General features: G+C 40.4%; 1 protein-coding gene across 1 annotated transcript in view; it reads left to right on the top strand.

The window, feature by feature from the left end:
• Nucleotides 1-4249, top strand: part of plekhf2 (pleckstrin homology domain containing, family F (with FYVE domain) member 2) — a 50255-nt gene extending 46006 nt beyond the window's left edge. The window contains exon 2 of the mRNA XM_062992099.1: nucleotides 3291-4249. Coding sequence (XP_062848169.1) covers nucleotides 3302-4036 — 735 coding nt within the window. The 5' untranslated portion in view covers nucleotides 3291-3301 and the 3' untranslated portion in view covers nucleotides 4037-4249. The remainder of the gene's footprint in view (nucleotides 1-3290) is intronic.
• Nucleotides 4250-19141: the final 14892 nt, after the last annotated feature.

The raw sequence follows: 19141 nt of genomic DNA, 5'->3' as shown, positions 1-19141 counted from the left end.
TCATCAGTGGTCACAGGACGCTGCCCACTGGGCGCTGTTGGCTGGATATATTTTTGGTTGGTGGACTATTCTCAGTCCAGCAGTGACAGTGAGGTGTTTAAAAACTCCATCAGCATTGCTGTGTCTTATCCACTCATACCAGCACAACACACACTAACACACCACCACCATGTCATTGTCACTGCAGTGCTGAGACCACCCGAATAATACCTGCTTTGTGGTGGTCCTGTGGGGGTCCTGACCATTAAAGAACAGGGTGAAAGCAGGCTAAAAAAGTATGTAGAGAGACAGATGGACTACAGTCAGTAATTGTAGAACTACAAAGTGCTTTTATATGGTAAGCGGAGCTGATAAAATGGACAGTGAGTGTAGAAACAAGGAGGTGGTTTTAATGTTATGGCTGATCGGTGTACATCTTATATGTTATAAACGTACTTTAGTCACTTTCATAGGTACATTAACCACATACATACTTTCCTTGATTATTGCTTGTATTAGCTATATCTACCAGATTGACCTTGTGGATGTACAGTTACTGACTGTTGTTGTGTTTCAATGTATTAATCAAAAAGGACCCTTATAGGAAGCCCACTGATCAGATTCTGTTTGGGTGGTGGACTGTTCTGAGCACTGCAGAGACACTGATGTGGTAGTGTGTTGTACTTTTACTTTTATAAGTGCACCTCACTTTCAGTGCTAAAGAGAAAACAGTGCTTTGATAAAAAATATAAAGCCGACAAGTGTCCTGTGATCAGAAAGTGTCTACTGATGAAAGAGTAGAGGAAGACTACCACTCACTGTGCATGAAAAAAGAACATAGCTCTAGTCTTCAAGCTAGTGTCCTTTCAGTGCCTCAAATGGCCCACAAATCTTTTGATCAGTAGAGGTGACATGGGGCCCCTTTGTACAGACGAATTGTATAGAGCCACAGATTGACTACAGTCATTGATTGTACACCCACAAAGTGTGTCTCTATATTGGTGTAGCTTATAAACTAATTATTGAATGTCCATATAGAAGCACTTTGTAGTTCTACAATTACTGTATCTCTGCATGTTTTGTTAGCCCCCTTTCATGCTGTTCTTCAATGATCAGGACCACTACAGAACAGGTATTATTTAGGTGGTGGATCATTCTCAGCACTGCAGTGACACTGACATGGTGGTGGTGTGTTAGTGTGTGTTGTGCTGGTATGAGTGGATCAGACACAGCAGTGCTGATGGAGTTTTTAAACACCTCACTGTCACTGCTGGACTGAGAATAGTCCACCAACCAAAAATATTTAGCCAACAGTAGCGTCCTGTGACCACTGATGAAGGTCTAGAAGATGACCAACTCAAACAGCAGCAATAGATGAGCGATCGTCTCTGACTTCACATCTGCAAGGTGGACCAACTAGTTAGAAGTGTCTAATAGAGTGGACAGTGAGTGGACACAGTATTTAAAAATTCCAGCAGCACTGCTGTGTCTGATCCACTCATACCAGCACAACACACACTAACACACCACCACCATGTCAGTGTCACTGCAGTGCTGAGAATCATCCAGCACCTAAATAATACCTGCTCTGTGAAGGTCATGTGGGGGTCCTGACCATTGAAGAACAGGGTGAAAGCAGGCTAAAAAGGTATGTATAGAATCAGATAGGCTACAGTCAGTAATCGTAGAACTACAAAGCGCTCCTATATGGTAAGTGGAGCTGATAAAATGGACGATGGACAGGTGGTTTTAATGTTATGGCTGATCAGTGTAAGTTAATATAATTGAGTTGAATATAAAAAAAAAACATCTTGTTCTCTTGGCAAATGATCATGTGTATTATTATACCACCTATTGGGTCTGATTGAAAACCTAGTGAGCTCTCTACATAGACGCATTTTCACATCGTCCTACACACGCACCCGAGAAGAAGGCTGTCCGAATTCTTAGATGCCTTAAAATGCTGCCAGCTGAGGTGCCGTATTTCAAAGCGATAATCTGACTGAATAATCAGGGAGCATCCGATGCTTCTTTAGCGGTAAAGGCAATCCCAGCATTCAAATCGGCATAACTTTTTCTCACAAAAAAAATTACAAATATGGCGGACGAATGCGGAGCAACAAACAGAGTTCTTTTTAAATGAAAATAAATTCTCATAGATTTTTAATTTTTATAAAGGTGTATATTTAACTGTTTTCAGTACACTGATGGTGATGTTAGCTGGCGTGCTAGTGGGTTGTGCCGCCTTAGTCCGTCGGTTTGAATGGCCTGAGGCTAACTGATTACGGCTAATCACCGTAATCGCTGTCTAAGCAGTGTGTCCAAATAGTCTGCCTTATAAGTCGATTAGAATCCTCTCTACTTAGGCAGCTGCTCAGGTAGGCAGTAGACAAGGCAGCTCACTAGGTTTTCAGACTGACCCTTAGTCTCAATACTTGGTGGAACATCCTTTTACCTTTATAACCTCTAAAAAGCGATTTCTGTAAGCGCTAACAAGCTTCTGATGCTTCTCTTGTGGAATCTTCACACATTCCTCTTATGCGAAATCTTCCAGCTCATGGAGGTTTGACTGCTTTTGTGCAGCAGCTTCTTTCATTATTTCCCACCAGTGAGAAGACCACTCCAGGATATTGCAGGACTGATTCCCCAAGTAAGCTTTGATTGATCAGTCTAGTGGTTAGGATTGCCAGGTCCTGCAGTAGAAAAATATCCCCACATCATCACTGACCACCTCCTCGCTCGACTGTGAGACACACCAATGATCCATAAGGCCACACAGTTTCACACAGTTTATTATTGTCCCACAACTCTGCAGGCCTATCCATATTTGTTCTGGCTGACCTTTCTTGCACCTCTGTCTGCTGTTATTCGCGTAGTTCTATTCAACCAGGGCAATTGGGGTGGTGCAGCAATAAATCAGTCTGTCTGGCACCTACACAGTTATGATTGGTCGAATACCCCAGCCATTGAAAGGTGCACTTCTCCAGGTCTCCAAGTCCAGATAAAAATAATGAGGGTTGCATAAGGAAGGGCATCTGGTGTAAAAACTGTGCCTTATCAGTTATGTGGACTAGAATGATCAAAAGTGGATTTGTGTCTAATTTGTAGTTAACCTTAGTAAACTAGTCATGGTGGAATAGAAAAGGGTATTCCCCAAACTTTTCTAATTCAGATGACAGCATATCATTTATGTCATTGATTGTAATTGTGGCTTAAACACTTGAACTTAATCATTACAAAGGGTGTCCACATACTTTTGGTCATGATTGTGCATGAAGTCACCCTGTGTTCTCTCTGCTCTGGTTTTGCAGGCTACTGAAAGATGGTGGATCGCTTGGCAAACAGCGAAGCTAACTCCAAGCGCATCGCGGTCGTGGAGGGCTGCTTCGGCACGGCCGGTCAGCCGCTCGCTATCCCAGGACGTGTGCTCATCGGAGAGGGCGTCCTTACCAAGCTGTGCCGCAAAAAGCCCAAAGCCCGGCAGTTCTTCCTCTTCAATGACATCCTGGTCTACGGCAACATCGTCATCCAGAAGAAGAAGTACAATAAGCAGCACATAATCCCTCTGGAGAGCGTCACCATCGATACGGTCGTGGACGAAGGTGAGCTGCGCAACGGCTGGCTCATCAAAACGCCCACCAAGTCGTTCGCGGTGTACGCCGCCACAGCTACAGAGAAGTCCGAGTGGATGAACCACATCAACAAGTGCGTATCGGACCTGCTGGAAAAAAGTGGCAAATCACCCACGGGCGAGCACGCGGCCGTGTGGGTTCCCGACTCGGAGGCGTCCGTCTGCATGAGATGCCAGAAGGTGAAGTTCACGCCGGTCAGCAGGCGGCACCACTGCAGGAAATGCGGCTTCGTCGTGTGCGGCCCATGCTCCGAGAAGAAGTTCCTGCTGCCTAGTCAGTCTTCCAAGCCGGTGCGCGTCTGTGAGTATTGCTACGACCAGCTTTCCTCAGGGGCGGGCCTGCCACCACGCTCGAACTCATACAGCCACTCGGTTCAGCCCAACAACATTTCTGATGATGATGATGAGGACGATAGCAGTGACTGAGGGCGGGGAACCTTTACCTTTGCTCTTTTAGGAATATATCTTCTATTCAGGTCCCAGTGCTTATGTATTTTTTTCCATTCAAAGGATGAAATTACCAAAACGTTCATGATTAATTGACATGGGTTTAAGATTTTAGGCAATGATACTAATTAAACTGTGTGAACTTATTCTACATGTAGGGGTGTAACGAAACACATTTTACAATACAATAAATGCTGATGTTTTTGCACCGCACTACAATACATTTTTTACATCGAAAAAAAAAAAAAACCTGTTATACTTTATGGATGAGGGTATTGTCTTTTTGGACAAGACCTTTACCATCAGAGTAACATGTTTAAGCATAATGCCTTTTACAGCATAACAGAGCCACTGAACAGCCTTAATGTAGGAGTCAATCTTTTAGGCCTGTTCCATTTTCTTGGTGTATGCCACACATGGTTCAATTTTTGTGACTGAACCTCCTGCCATTCCTGCCAGAATAATACATTTTTTCTAAATGATATTAATCTTGTGGCTAACTAGACTATATATATATATATATATTTTATGCATTTTCCCCCAATGTAGTGTAGTCAATTTGTCTTCTGCTGCTGGGTATCCCCAATTTTTTGCAGTTCAGAAGGGTATATTGCTGCTCACGCCTCCTCCGAGCCATGCGCAGCCCTTAGTGGAACCCTTTTCCACCCATGCACTCTGCACAGGTGCCTCTATCCGCCAATCAGGGTCCTTACGCAACGGTTTTGAAGACCCCGCCCACATATTCCAGTCATCCCTTCCTGCAGGCACTGGCAATTATGCCCGCTATATGGCGCCCAGCCGACCGGTGGCAACGTCGAGTTTCAAACCGAGGAGTTCGGAATCTCTGCGCTGGTGTGCTAGCGGAATATCCCGCTGCGCCACCTGGGCGCCTGACCTGAGCTTTATTTAATCATGCTACTGTGCAAACTGAGGTAATCAATGTACCTGCTTATAATCACCTCTAATATTTCCAGTAGTTTTATGTCGCTTGCAAATTACTGCCAATTACAGACAGAGTACTTAGCAATTCGTTCCCACCATGTTGTACATGCATAACACAAACACTTCATCCAAAAAGTCCAGAGCAAAGGGGATGTAAACAAATACACAAATGCTACAGGGTTATTTTGAAGACTAGTACTCACTAAAAGCAAAAAGCTAACCATGTACACAGAGGTATAAAATCCATATTGTTACACCCCTACTTGTAGACACCATGTGTGTACTGTGCAGTGCAAATCCTGGCTTAAAATAACACTTTATTAATCCCTGTATGGGAATATACAATTATAAGGTTCCTGACTACTATAGAACAAAGAGGATGTGTTGCTATAGCAGTGTTTGCTAATTTCATGCTTTCTATGTACTTGATTTTGTCTTTTTTGTTGTTCCTATACCCACTTTCCCCTCTTATGAGTTAATTTGAGAGTTAAGTCTGCTGTGACGCTGCTGTTTCCACAGGGAAGAGATTGATCAGATTTTTAGAAGTATGTTGTGTTTGCTGACTGTAAAATCTCTGGTGCATTTAGTGTAGGTTTGTAACAGTATTTTTCTAGCTTGAACACTTCAAATGACTTGTATTTATTGCAGAGGGGCTGACTAACTAAAAGTAATAATATGCATATTTTTGATAGGTCTATAGCTAAAATCTTGTTCTATTTACTTAATTAATCTTTCCTGATTAAGTTCTGTATGCTAACGACAAATCACGTGTTTGAGTAGTATTTTATTTCTCGTTTGTACCTCTGTAAAGTCGGCGCCCGGTATGATCAGAAAAGTATTTCTATTTGTGCTATGTCTGTGTTTGACACAGTCAGTGGTGGTGCAGCAGGCAGCTTCAGGGTCCTGGAAAGCTGGGTTTGAACCTTACCTCCAGTCACTGTCTATCTTCTATGCAGAAAGTGTTTTGGCTATTCTAAAATGCCTTCTGGTTTGAATGAGTGTGCTACATAGCAATAGACTGACATTTTGTTCAGGGTACATTCCTGTCCTGGGCTTGTTCCGGTGTTAAAAAGAAATCCCAAACTAAATTCACTGTTTGTGATTTTTTTCATGTAACATTGTCTAATTTAGTGAGATCTGAGTGGCAGATTTCCAGTTTAGTAATTGCTGGAGTCTCCCACCAATGTACGGCTACAGATCTGGGAGTGTGAAAGCTTATACACTGATCAGCCATAACATTAAAACCACCTCCTTGTTTCTACACTCACTGTCCATTTTATCAGCTCCACTTACCATATAGGAGCACTTTGTAGACCTACAATTACTGACTGTAGTCTATCTGTTTTTCTGCATGCTTTGTTAGCCCCCTTTCATGCTGTTCTTCAATGGTCAGGACCACTACAGAGTAGGTATTATTTAGGTGGTGGATCATTCTCAGCACTGCAGTGACACTGACATGGTGGTGGTGTGTTAGTGTGGGTTGTGCTGGTATGAGTGGATAAGACACAGAAGCGCTGATGGAGTTTTTAAACACCTCACTGTCACTGCTGGACTGAGAATAGTCCACCAACCAAAAATATATCCAGCCAACAGTGCCTTGTGGGCAGCGTCCTGTGACCAGGAAGATGACCAACTTAAACAGCAGCAATAGATGAGCGATCGTCTCTGACTTTACATCTACAAGGTGGACCAACTAGGTAGGAGTGTCTAATAGAGTGGACAGTGAGTGGACACAGTATTTAAAAACTCCAGCAGCGCTGCTGTGTCTGATCCACTCATACCAGCACAACACACACTAACACTAATACCTGCTCTGTGGTGGTCCTGTAGGAGTCCTGACCATTGAAGAACAGGGTGGAAGCAGGCTAAAAAAGTATGTAGAGAAACAGATGGACTACAGTCAGTAATTGTAGAACTACAAGATGCTTCTATATGGTAAGTGATGCTGATAAAATGGACAGTGAGGGTAGAATCAAGGAGGTGGTTTTAATGTTATGGCTGATTTACATGTGCACCCAGTTATCAGACATAGCCGATCATGGATGTGTAGACGCCCGACAGCTAATAGCACCTCTGAGATTTGAACCATTATTTAACTGCTCCATCATTTGAGCACTCCTGTTCCGTTCTGAGCACAAAATAATGAAAAAGAGTAAAGGTGACAGACTTACATAATTACAGTGACCATGATATAGAATGTAATTTCTCAAAACTGTACAGAACAAACCAGCACAAATGTAGCACAAATAGAGCGGTAACTTTACAGAGGTCTGAAATGTATATAATGTTGGAATATAGATAGTCAATCCAGTAATATAATCCGACAACGGCCTTTATTTCCACAGTGCCTTCTTAAATAGTTTTTTTTCTAGAAAATAAATGAATTAACACAAGGTTGTTTTATACTGAGTCAGCGATTAGTTGATAACTTTAGATCTTTAGATACAGCTACGAGCTGACAAACCATGTGTGATGTCACAAAATGTACAAAGATGCATTTAAAAACTATTTTTTCATAGAATTATTTTTGAACTCTTACAATGAATGATGTTGATTCTGTACCTAACACATTCAGTCTAGATTCTTCCACTTGTATGTACAGGTCCTGTGCTTTTGTGTTGCACATCAGGTTTGGGTGCTGTGCATGAACAGAGACCAACGTCGTCTTTCACTATGCTTTTATTGTATGAAAGACTTGTAGTTAGCCTAACTGCTCATTTCCACCTGTTTTAGGATGGGAATTAAAATGCAGAGCATTAGAAGGAGGTATCCTTTACACAACCTTGCCTTGTTCTACATCTTAAAAGCACTAATACTCTGAGTTTCAGCTGCCATTTTCATTTCTAATAATGGCTTTCAAGAGGCAGAGTAACAGCTGTTAAACACGCAGAATGAAAGATGTATTTACACTGACTCTTAGTAAGGAAAGGCTTTTTGATCTGTTGAGTTGTGTGTGTGTTTGTCATTTTTACTAAACTGACATTGAAAAGGGAAATAGACTGAAATTGGTTATAATTAATTATCCATAATCTTCCACACTTGTGAAGCAGTAAGCAATGTGTAAATTCTTTTACAGATGAGGGTAAAAGTTGGCATAACCTAAGAACAAACACAAATCCTTAAACAATTTTTTAATGTTCTGTTTCTAAGTATTATTGTGATTACAAATTACAAAACTGAGGGACATCCCAACCACCGTTTTTCATTTTCACCATACCAATAGCAAAGCTCCAAGTACTTTCCAGTATTGGTCTGTATTGATACTGATGCTTTATAGCAGCTAAGTTGATTTCTGGTAAGCAAGTTTGGAAAAACATTAAATGCTATGACAGAGACATGTTGAATTCTGTGTCTTATATGTATCTGATGCATCACATCATACCAGGGGTCTTCAAAAGTTTCCACACTTTTTTAAACTCTATTTATTAAGAATTTCAAAAACAAATTACATAACTTTTCTTTTTTTCGTCTCTGTGCAGGCACCATCAATCAGCCAGCAAAGGTCGTAATTGCATTAGTTATGTAGAGAGTCCCTATCCAGCTTTTTAATATCCCACCCCTATCTGAACAACAGGCTCGTTGTCCATGTGGCTGCTCAGCTCTGGTGTTCCACCTGAGCGGCCCATTACATCACTTTTCTGCAGTCACCTTCCGATGCATTTTTCCCAGCATCATACCAACTTTTTAATGCCATCCGCAAAAAATGTTTTTGGTTGAGCGTGTAGCCACTGATGCACTGCTGCTTTCACATCATCATCACATTAAAATTCTTTGACTGGTCCAAAAAGGTGAAAATCAGATGGTGCTAAATCCGGACTAGAGGCTCTCTCAGACACGACCGATTACTAATCCTTCCACCCCCACAAACTTTTTGAAAATCCCTTGTAAAGTAGGTCAGTAAAACTGGTCCAGAACTAATCCAGCATTTTTGGCCAGTATTGCCCCATGACTGATACCTTGTATCAGGTTGGTAGATGCCTATTAAAATAGTTAGTCTCTGTTGAGATGCTCCAGTTTAACGTCTTGAATTGTGACATCATGTGTAAATGTTCACTAAGAGCTATTGTGTAACCATTTTTCCTTTATAGCTCCATACTACGTATTTGTAATTCTTTGAGAAGCTTTTGGATCCGTTTATTTGTCCCCCAGTGTCTTTTTTCTTTTCCTTTTACATATTTGTACTTAATCTCAGTTTACTGAACAGTGTTTGAAAAATTCTTTTAAAATTCGTTAGACATTTTTCACCTTCTTTAGATTTATTTTCAGGCTCTTAAATCCAAGCAGCTCTTAAGAAAACCTTTATTGTAAATCTTTAATGTAGTGGATAGGTGTCTTGTTATATAAGTGTACACTCACATTTCATTTGAAACTTTTTTTTCTTTTGCATTGTATTTATTTTTTTGATTGTGAAATAAAAGTGTAAACCCTCCTTTCTAAAATCAAAAAGGATGCCATCTTTTGCGCTCAACTGTGCAATGGCAAGCGTAGTTATAAATGAATTTCTGTATGTGATCCAAAACTTTGTATTTTTTTACTAAATGACTGCAGAAATCATGAACAACAGTACAATATCTGTCTAATCATATATTGTGTTGTATGTCTGGTATATTATCTGACAGTAGATTATTTTGTACTTGGCTAAACATATGTTTGGTTACGCCTCTGTACCTGCTGCCAGCACTTTGTTTCAGTAAAGGGTCTCTGCAGAATAAGAGTGGGCGATTTAACAGCAGAAGAGCATTTTAACACTGTAAAAAAGTAAGGCTCGATCACCATAACCCTACCACTAACCTTATCCTTAACATAAGCCTGTAATTAACAATAACAAATCAGTAATTCAAAATAAAAAAATACGACCAACAAGAAGCTGTTTCATTGCTAGATTAACATAATATAGAAACTATGGACAGGATTAAGCGCTCAAATAACTGTGTACTTGAGTACAGAGTGTCATCACTAACTGTCGTGTAACTATACATGCACCAGCACAAGTGGTGAAGGAATACACCGATAATAGTGTGACCCTGCATAGAAAAGCTCTAGCCACTGAGGTGGCGCAGCGGTAAAACACGCTAGCACACCAGAGCTGACATTTCAATCTTGTCGGTTTGAAACTCAGCTCTGCCATCCGTCTGGGCTGGGCGGCTACATGAACAGCGATTGGCTTGTTGTTCATACAGGGTGGGAAGTCGGATAGGGACCTTATAACTGATGCAATTACAACCTCTGCTGGCTGGTTGAGTCGAGGAATAATGTGTTGATAAGGGTGTGGCTCTCCGTTAACAAAGCTAATCTGCATATGAACTTGCCTTGTGCAGTTGAAAAGATGCAGTCGGCTACTGCACACATGTCGGAGGGGGCGTGTGTTAGTCACGACTTTTCTCGGTCAGGAGTGGTAATCAGCATCAGTAGAGAGGAAGCATAATGCAAATGGGTAATTGGATATGGAAGGAAAATTGGGAAAAATGCAAAGAAAAAAAAGGGTGTGCTAGCATGGGTGTTGTTCATGCATGAAGGGCAATTGGAAATGACTAAATGAAGGGAGGGTCTAAAATCTACCCCTGCATAGTCCAAATTCAAGTCTTTTTGTGTAAACGCACTTACTGAAAATGTGGAAAATGCACTTTTCTGATAGTGAAACGTCAATGTCATTTATGGCATTGAGCAAACACTTTTACCCAAAGCGACTTACAATTATTACTAAATACAGTTTGAGCAATTGAGGGTGAAGGGCCTTGCTCAGAAGCCCAACAGTGGCAACTTGGCAGTGGTGGGGCTTGAACTAACAACCTTCTGGACAAACTACAGCTTTTCTCCATCAAGGGGTCTGTGCAGAACCTGTGTTTGGATAATGTGTAGACATTTCAACACCAGATCTATCCAACAACAGGCATCAAACTGCAGTTTATGTTTAGTCATTGTTTCATTTGTGTTTAATCTTGAGTTCGGTTAGAGTTAGGGTTATAAAGCGTTGTGATTTAGATGATATTGAAATAGCTACTTGTATTCTGCAGAGACCATGAAAGCACCATTGAGGAAGACTCGGCACAGAGCAGTAGTTGCAGAGGAAAGCCATCTTAATGAATACGCTTCATTTAAAGTGAAGCAAAACAAACCTGAGAATGGTTGCACTTGCTGAATCGCATGTCAAAGGACGGTGTAGCAGTGATGGTTAATGCCACAACATCGACACCAGTAAAGGTAACATAACCCTGTACCTGGCTCACCTGATTGCTTTCTTGGAAATGATTAGAAACTGGTTAGAAACTGTATGGTGGTGCATTCAGCAAGTGCAAATGACATTGGAACAACAAAATAAATGTTTTTGTCTATGTTTTGTTACTGTTCTTTTTCCTTTTTTGTAGTTTCTTTTTTCTGTCTGTCTTGCCATTTTATCTCATTAAGAACTTGAAAGGGCTCAATCCTGAATGTAATTAATCATGTACTTGTTTAATACTAATTGCAGAAATATATACACAAATTGGTTAAAACAGTGTTGTCTTTTTCTTTTTTTCCAACCGGATGAATCTAAATGAGACATTTATGCATTTATTTATCATCAGTATCTGCTTTATTCTGTTATGTTGGATTAGGACTGGGCATTGACATGGCACCAGTTAATCTCAAGGAATCCCATACTCACCCATTTACGAACACTTGTAACAATTTAGTTAATTCTCCTACCAGTATGCAAATGTATGTTTTAGTATGTGTGAGGAAACCTAGAGGAAACCCACATGGGCAATGGGGAAACACGGCTAACTTCTAAGTAGGTGAAAAGCCAAAAGCAAAGCTGTCCTAAACAACTGTAAGCGTTTTAGGTGTAAAAAAAAATCTGCACATTCAGAAGTCTCTGGAAGCAACAGCACCACTGGAACTCTTAGGAAGAGCTTGATTGATTGTGTTTTCATGGCTAAGTTCACACACCAGACTGACATCACCATGAGCAATGGTAAGCATCGGTTGGAGTGGTGTAAAGCATACAATAATTGGACTCTAGACATGTGGAACTGTTTGCTGTGGAGTGATGGTGAAGGATGAAAACATGGTCTAGAGCTGTATTCGAGCCTCCATGCAATGATTTTCTGAGAAGCTATACATTATTAGAATGTACTTGTTATGGTCCAGACTACATAGAATTACACTCAGCTAAAACATTTGCTTAATTCATTGCCTGCTTTACCACTGCTTTATCTTGGTCAGGGTTGCGGTGGTTTCAATTCACTAGATGAAAGGCAGGAAACACTCTGGACAAGTTGCCACTCCATCACAGGGCAACATTTGCATTACATTTAAAGCATTTAGAAGACGCTTTTATCTAAACGACTTACAGTACAGTGACAGTATTGTGGCATCAGCGAGTAGGAAGGATAGCGTCAGGGCCGCAAGTGAGCTGCCTTTGGCAGTTCATTCAGTGGTTTAGGGACAGACACCCATTCATACACACATACATTCATACAACAGACAAACATATAAGCTACTTACCCAACCCTCACCGCAGCCACCCCACTCCCAACAACGGGATACACGGCTACGGTGAGCTTAGACACCACTGCCGCAAGTCTTTCTGGGTAAAGCCCGTGCCGGCCCCCAGTGGCGACGCTACAGTATATTGTCTAAGCAACTGAGGGTTAAGGGCCTTGCTCAAGGATCCAACATTGGCAACCTGGCAGTGGTGGGGCTTGAACCAGCAACCTTTCAATTACTAGTCCAGTACCTTAACCGTTAGGCTACAACTGCCCTACAAACAAAACACACATACACACACGAGCTAGGTGCAGTTAACCTGACCGCATATCTTTGGACTGTGAGGAAACTGGAGTACCGTGAGGAAACTGGAGTACCCTGAGGAAACCCACACGGACACGGAGGGAACTTGCAAACTCCACATAGAAAGGACCCAGATCGCTCCACCAGGTAATCAAACCAAGGACCTTCTTGCTGTGAGGTGACAGTGCTATCCACCGAGCCACAACTCAGCCAAAACAAATGCATTAAAATTAAGAGGGAATGAAAAAAAGAAACGGATGATAGTAATAGACGTATACAACAGGGCTACACAGCTTTGTACACAGTCTGTTGTACGTCTTCGTGTAGAATAGGTGAAGGAGTTTTCAGCACACAGGATCAATGTCTGCGTAAAAGAGGGACAACGCAAACTGTTCTAATGAATAATGTTTTTGAGAACAGTGCCACCTACTGGTGTTTTGTTTCGTTCGCAACTTAAATCGTCTACTTACTACTGTGCTGCATGTAAAAACTGCTAAAGTGATTACATACTGTACATTGTATGGTCAAACGTAGACGCACACCAAAAGACAGGTATTCAAAATAATAATTGATAGAAGTTATAGGTTAAGGAGGCAATACACATAAAGCTGGCTTTTTGTCCCTGGAAAGATTAGTGTAAGCAGATCAGGGCCTAATCAAATAAAATCTTTGAGAATCTGAATGTTTGTTATTTGCCAAGTACCAGATGTACAAGGAATTTCTCTCGGTGCAGGTGCCAACATATATACATCTAATTAAATAATAGGAAAATATATAATATATATAAACATAGAATAAACAATACAACAGTGACATAAACAGAACAGCATCAGACAAAGTGTGCAATGAAGATGTACAGTACAGTAGAAAAATGTTACAAATGTGTGATGAAGATTATTTAAAGTAGATAAGGTGCATATGTGCATTGACTGCATAAGGAAAAAATGTGGGAGGCATGTATGATAAACTCCAGGTGCATCTGTCAAAGTGGAGGGATGTGGGAATAGTCCTTGATTGGTATGGTGATGGCCTGGGGAAAGAAGGCATTCAAATATTAATGACAGATGCTTAAAACTGAAAAAAGGCTTAAATTAATTGGACAGTGGAAGCTTAGTGGTTAAGGTACTGGACTAGTATTTGAAAGGTTGCAGGTTCAAGCCTCACTACTGCCAGGTTGCCACTGTTGGGTCCCTGAGCAAGGCTCTAAAACCCTCAATTGCTCAAACTGTGTACAGAATTGTACACAAGTCGCTTAGGATAAAAGCATCAGCTAAATGCTAAAAATGTAAATATAATGTAAATGTAATTGATTACAAATAATGTTTCATGCGGTGGCTGTCCTGCAAGGATCAGACAAAGAGCACAACATGCACGGACATAAGAAAATGAATCCAATACTAAAAGATGTACTGAAGAGGAAACCACTGCAACAAATGAGGTAAGTGTTCAAAGCGAAAATAAGGCGCACTTGCTCATTTTACTAAAAGAAACTACAGTATTTCAGTATTGACAATCGCAAAATAAATGTGAAAAGTTACAGGTGAGGATGTCATGACTGGGTATAAAAGGAGAATCCAAGCAAAAAAGCAAAAAAAGAATTGCCAGTAAATTAAAAAACTTTTTTTTTTTCAATGCAAGACTGCAGTTAAGTCTTTCACAATCTACTGTTCATAATATTGTTAAAAGATTCATGAAATTCAGATAAATTGTAATAAATGTAGAGCAAGGCCGAACACCACTGTTTAATGAGCCCTCAGATGGCATTTCATGTGAAACCATCATGCTACTGTGATAAACATAGCAACATGGGTTTGGGAGTACTAAGAAAAAACATTGTCACTTCAATAAAAAACACAGTCTACCATTGCTCCAAGAAATGCAACCTGACACTGTTTTGTAATTCTGTGCAGAAATGCCTTAGAGATCTTTGGGTCTTTGCTTAAGTGGATCGAAACACAGTGGAAATGTGTGCTGTGTTCAGATTAGTCCACCACTTCTTATACATAACCTGTGCTAACTGTAAATAATTGGCAATACACCTGTTCTCTACTACAACCAAGACAGTGAAGTCTGTCTATGGAGGTGGCTGTAGCAGATGCAGGACCACCCTGCACTAACATCCTGCAACTGCTGGAAATGGTTAAACAGGCCAATACACTACCTTATCAGTGACCTAAGGCCTGTAAAGACTTTATTGCCTTTTATTAATCTTGTAGAATATTATTAAATGGAATACTGCACTGATAGATACAGGTATATCGAAAATGATTCACTGGTAAAATGTAGTGGTGTTGCACATATACATTCAAAATGAAAGACTCAATTGGGTTTAGTAGTAATAGATTTTGTTTTCATTACTATAAGCCAAACAACCTAATGTGCAGGAGTCTCAAAACCTTCAAAAACATTCTTGGATGTGCTGCTAAATTTAAGTCCAGCCTTGTAATTTCAGCTCATACAGCTCATAGCACAGTGTGTGCTAGCCTCTGACCTGTCTCGGTCAGTGAGGGTGTTGGTAAAGGGTTACAGTGTGTACTGGAAAATTGATAATAAGCATATTTGGAGATATTTTTAAGAAGTATCAACACTGAGGAGAAGGCAATTTCCAAAACTTGATTATTGTTAAAGCAACTTATATCTCTGTTTATAAAGAAGTACACTGATCAGCCATAACATTAAAACCACATCGTTTCTACACTCACTGTCCATTTTATCAGCTCCACTTACCATTTAGAAGCACTTGGTAGTTCTACAATTACTGACTGTAGTCCATCTGTTTCTCTACATAACTTTTTAACCTGCTTTCACCCTGTTCTTCAATGGTCAGGACCCTCACAGGACCACCACAGAGCAGGTATTATTCGGGTGGTGGATGATTCTCAGCACTGCAGTGACACTGACATGAGTGGATCAGACACAGCAGCGCTGCTGGAGTTTTTAAATACCGTGTCCACTCACTGTCCACTCTATTAAACACTCCTACCTAGTTGGTCCACCTTGTAGATGTGAAGTCAGAGACAATAGCTCATCTACTTGAGAGCTGCTGTTTGAGTTGGTCATCTTCTAGACTTTCATCAGTGGTCACAGGACGCTGCCCACTGGGCGCTGTTGGCTGGATATTTTTGGTTGGTGGACTAGTCTCAGTCCAGCAGTGACAGTGAGGTGTTTAAAAACTCCATCAGCACTGCTGTGTCTGATCCACTCATACCAGAACAACACACACCAACAAACCACCACCATGTCAGTGTCACTGCAGTGCTGAGAATGATCCACCACCCAAATAATACCTACTCTGTAGTGGTCCTGTGGGGTTCCTGACCATTGAAGAACAGCATGAAAGGGGGTAACAAAGCATGCAGATAAACGGATGGACTACAGTCAGTAATTGTAGAACTACAAAGCGCTTCTATATGGTAAGTGGAGCTGATAGAAACAGTGAGTGAGTGTAAAAACAAGGAGGTGGTTTTAATGTTATGGCTGATCGGTGTATTTTTGAGATACAGTACTTTACACCCAAGTCACTTTTAGGGCAGTTTGCCACTGTTGGGCCCTTGAGTAAAGCCCTTAAGTTTCAATTGCTTGAATTATATTTGGTCACAAATGTAACTTGCTTTGGATAAAAGTGTCTTCTTAATACTGTAAATGTCAACCTTAATTAGAAGGAACATTAAGTTACCAAGGTAAACCCTTCAGCATGAAGGGTCTTGTAGATTACATGTGAACAAAATTAAGATATAAAAGCAGTAAAGAACAACACACTCCAGCTTCAAATTCAAAAGCTTTCAACACCAGAAAGGTGAACGGTGCCAGCAATTTCCTTCCCTCTTCTCTGTCTGGTAAATGAGAAAATAATTACTGACGTGATAAAATGTAATCATGAATGAACATGCTGTCTTATATTAATCAAGAAGTAGTAATCAAATGTACTTTTGTCAATTGCTATTTACAACATACTTAATTACTCTATTTGCAAACATGTGTTCATGTCTTCTCAAAGGAGAAGCTGTTACCAGCAAAATACAAAAACAATGAACAAGGATTGGCAGTGTGAAAATAACTACAAAACACTATAAGCAACTATAATGTCAGATTATTTAACTAGTATATGTATTTTTTTATAGTATAGTAACATATAGTGCTACATACACCATTTAAGCATTCAGTTTAGTTGTACTAATGGGTCAATATGCCGAGAGCAAAACAGTGCAGACTCATGATTATTCAAACATTGCCACAGGAATGAGACAAGACATGCGCCATGTTTAAAACTAAATTGCATAAACTTGTCCATGACTGAGGTCTTGTATTATCGCAAATAACATCACGGCTGTGATGATCTACGGCACTCGCCTTCGGCTCGTGCCTGCGACCGAATCACAGCCGTGATGTTATTGGCGATAACACACTCCCTCTCGTGTTCTATTGCTTAATTTTACACTTTGGTTACATTCATGACAGGAATGGTAGTTACTCATTACACAAGATTTATCAATTCACAAGTTTATATTGAACACAGTCATGGACAATTTTGTATCTCCGATTCACATCACTTGCATGTCTTTGGACTGTGGGAGGAAACCGGAGCACCCGGAGTAAACCCACGCAGGCACAGGGAGAACATGCAAAGTCCACACAGAAAGGACCCGGACCGCCCCATCGGGGGATCGAACCCAGGACCTTCTTGCTGTAAGGCGACCGTGCCGCCCAGACCACTAACCCCAAACATCATAAGTTCCTCTACTGACAAATTATTTCACATTTCTGAAACAATGTATTACCTCAGCCTGTAAAAGCATATAAAGGTCACTCTAATAGGTGCTGGAATTGCTTCCATGCTATTGAAAATTGTTCTTATTACATAAACCAGCATGGACACTAAACTACAATACATTTCCAGCTTAGATAATGCCATGAAAAAGCTTTATTTCCAGAAATGTCTGCCTATAAGAACAAAAGTATAAAATATATAATATGATATCATGCAGTGATTTAAAGAAACTGCATGGGGAATAAATGAAAAAAAAAACATCTATATATAAGATTCTTAAAAATACACACATTTTGCAGTCATAGGCAGTTTTTAAACTCTTGGTGTTCTCTTAATTATCTAAGATGCTTTTCCAACAGACTGGAACACAGGTTTTCAGCCTTTGGGCCATGGGCTGTTTGCAGCCAGCTATACATGAGCACTTATACACATTTATATAATACAGGCCTATAAATGCAATACAGTGGTACCTTGAAACTCATGGTCAATTGGTTTTGGGAGTGATGTAAAGTTTAAAAGGGTTGAGTTTCAAGGTATCTTTTCCCATAAGGATGTATGGGAAACATGTTAATGTGTTCCATGGTCCTGTAGAACTGCATATATTTTAGGCTAATGTAAAATTAAGAGGTTGTTTTTGACACTTATACGTTGAAAATAACACAAATATAATATAAAAACACTAAAATACAAAAACAGTAAAAAAATTCATCAATCATAATAAGTGGCAAATGTTTGTTACAATCACCATACCAAATTTTTAGCTTCTAACTAATTCTGATCTGGAGTTATTGAAGTTGGAGTAAAAAGTTTCCATGTTTCCATTTAGCAGATGCTTTTATCCAAAGCGACTTACACAATGAGCAATTGAGGGTTAAGGGCCTTGCTCAGGGACCCAACAGTGGCAACTTGGTGGTGGTGGGGCTTGAACCGACAACCTTCTGTTTAGTAGTCCAGTACCTTAACCACTGAGCTATCACTGGCCCATGTTGGTCTCCAAATGTCTCCAAAGCTTTCCAACACACAAAAAAACTGATTATATTGCAGAAAAAAAATATGTAAAATAAATCATTTGTCATTTATAGTGTCATTATTTAATACATTTATGCCTTTTTGGCTCTAAAGCTCTGTCAGACTCTGTCTATACGCATGAAACTTGCCCCTCCCCCATTTCTTCACATCACTCTGTGAAAAAGCAAACTGAATCACAGAGTAAAAACAAGTCAGAAACGACTCTTTTCAGATGAACTATTCTTATTCGAATCAGGGAGCTGTACTCTATGGTAAAACAGTTTTAGTTAGCTTGGTGGATTTATATATACTTGGAAATATTCTGGAAACATACAAGATGGCCACCAAAAAGAAAAACAAGTGGATTATATCCCTAAAGGAACAACAAATAAGGCCGCTCAGATGGGGCAGCGGTAAAGTACGCTAGCTCACCAGAGTTGGGTTTCTAGATGCATCGTATCGAAACTCAGCTCTGCCTTTTCGACTGGGTTGGGAGGCAGTATGAACAACGTTTGGCTGTTGTTCAGGGTTAGGGGTAGAGTCGGAGCATAGGTCCTCATAACTAGTGCGACTCCGGCCCCTGCTGGTTGACTGAC

The sequence above is a fragment of the Trichomycterus rosablanca genome, chromosome 3, assembly GCF_030014385.1.
Source record: "Trichomycterus rosablanca isolate fTriRos1 chromosome 3, fTriRos1.hap1, whole genome shotgun sequence".
NCBI classification, from domain to species: domain Eukaryota; kingdom Metazoa; phylum Chordata; class Actinopteri; order Siluriformes; family Trichomycteridae; genus Trichomycterus; species Trichomycterus rosablanca.
This window is presented reverse-complemented; position numbering and strand designations above follow the sequence as displayed.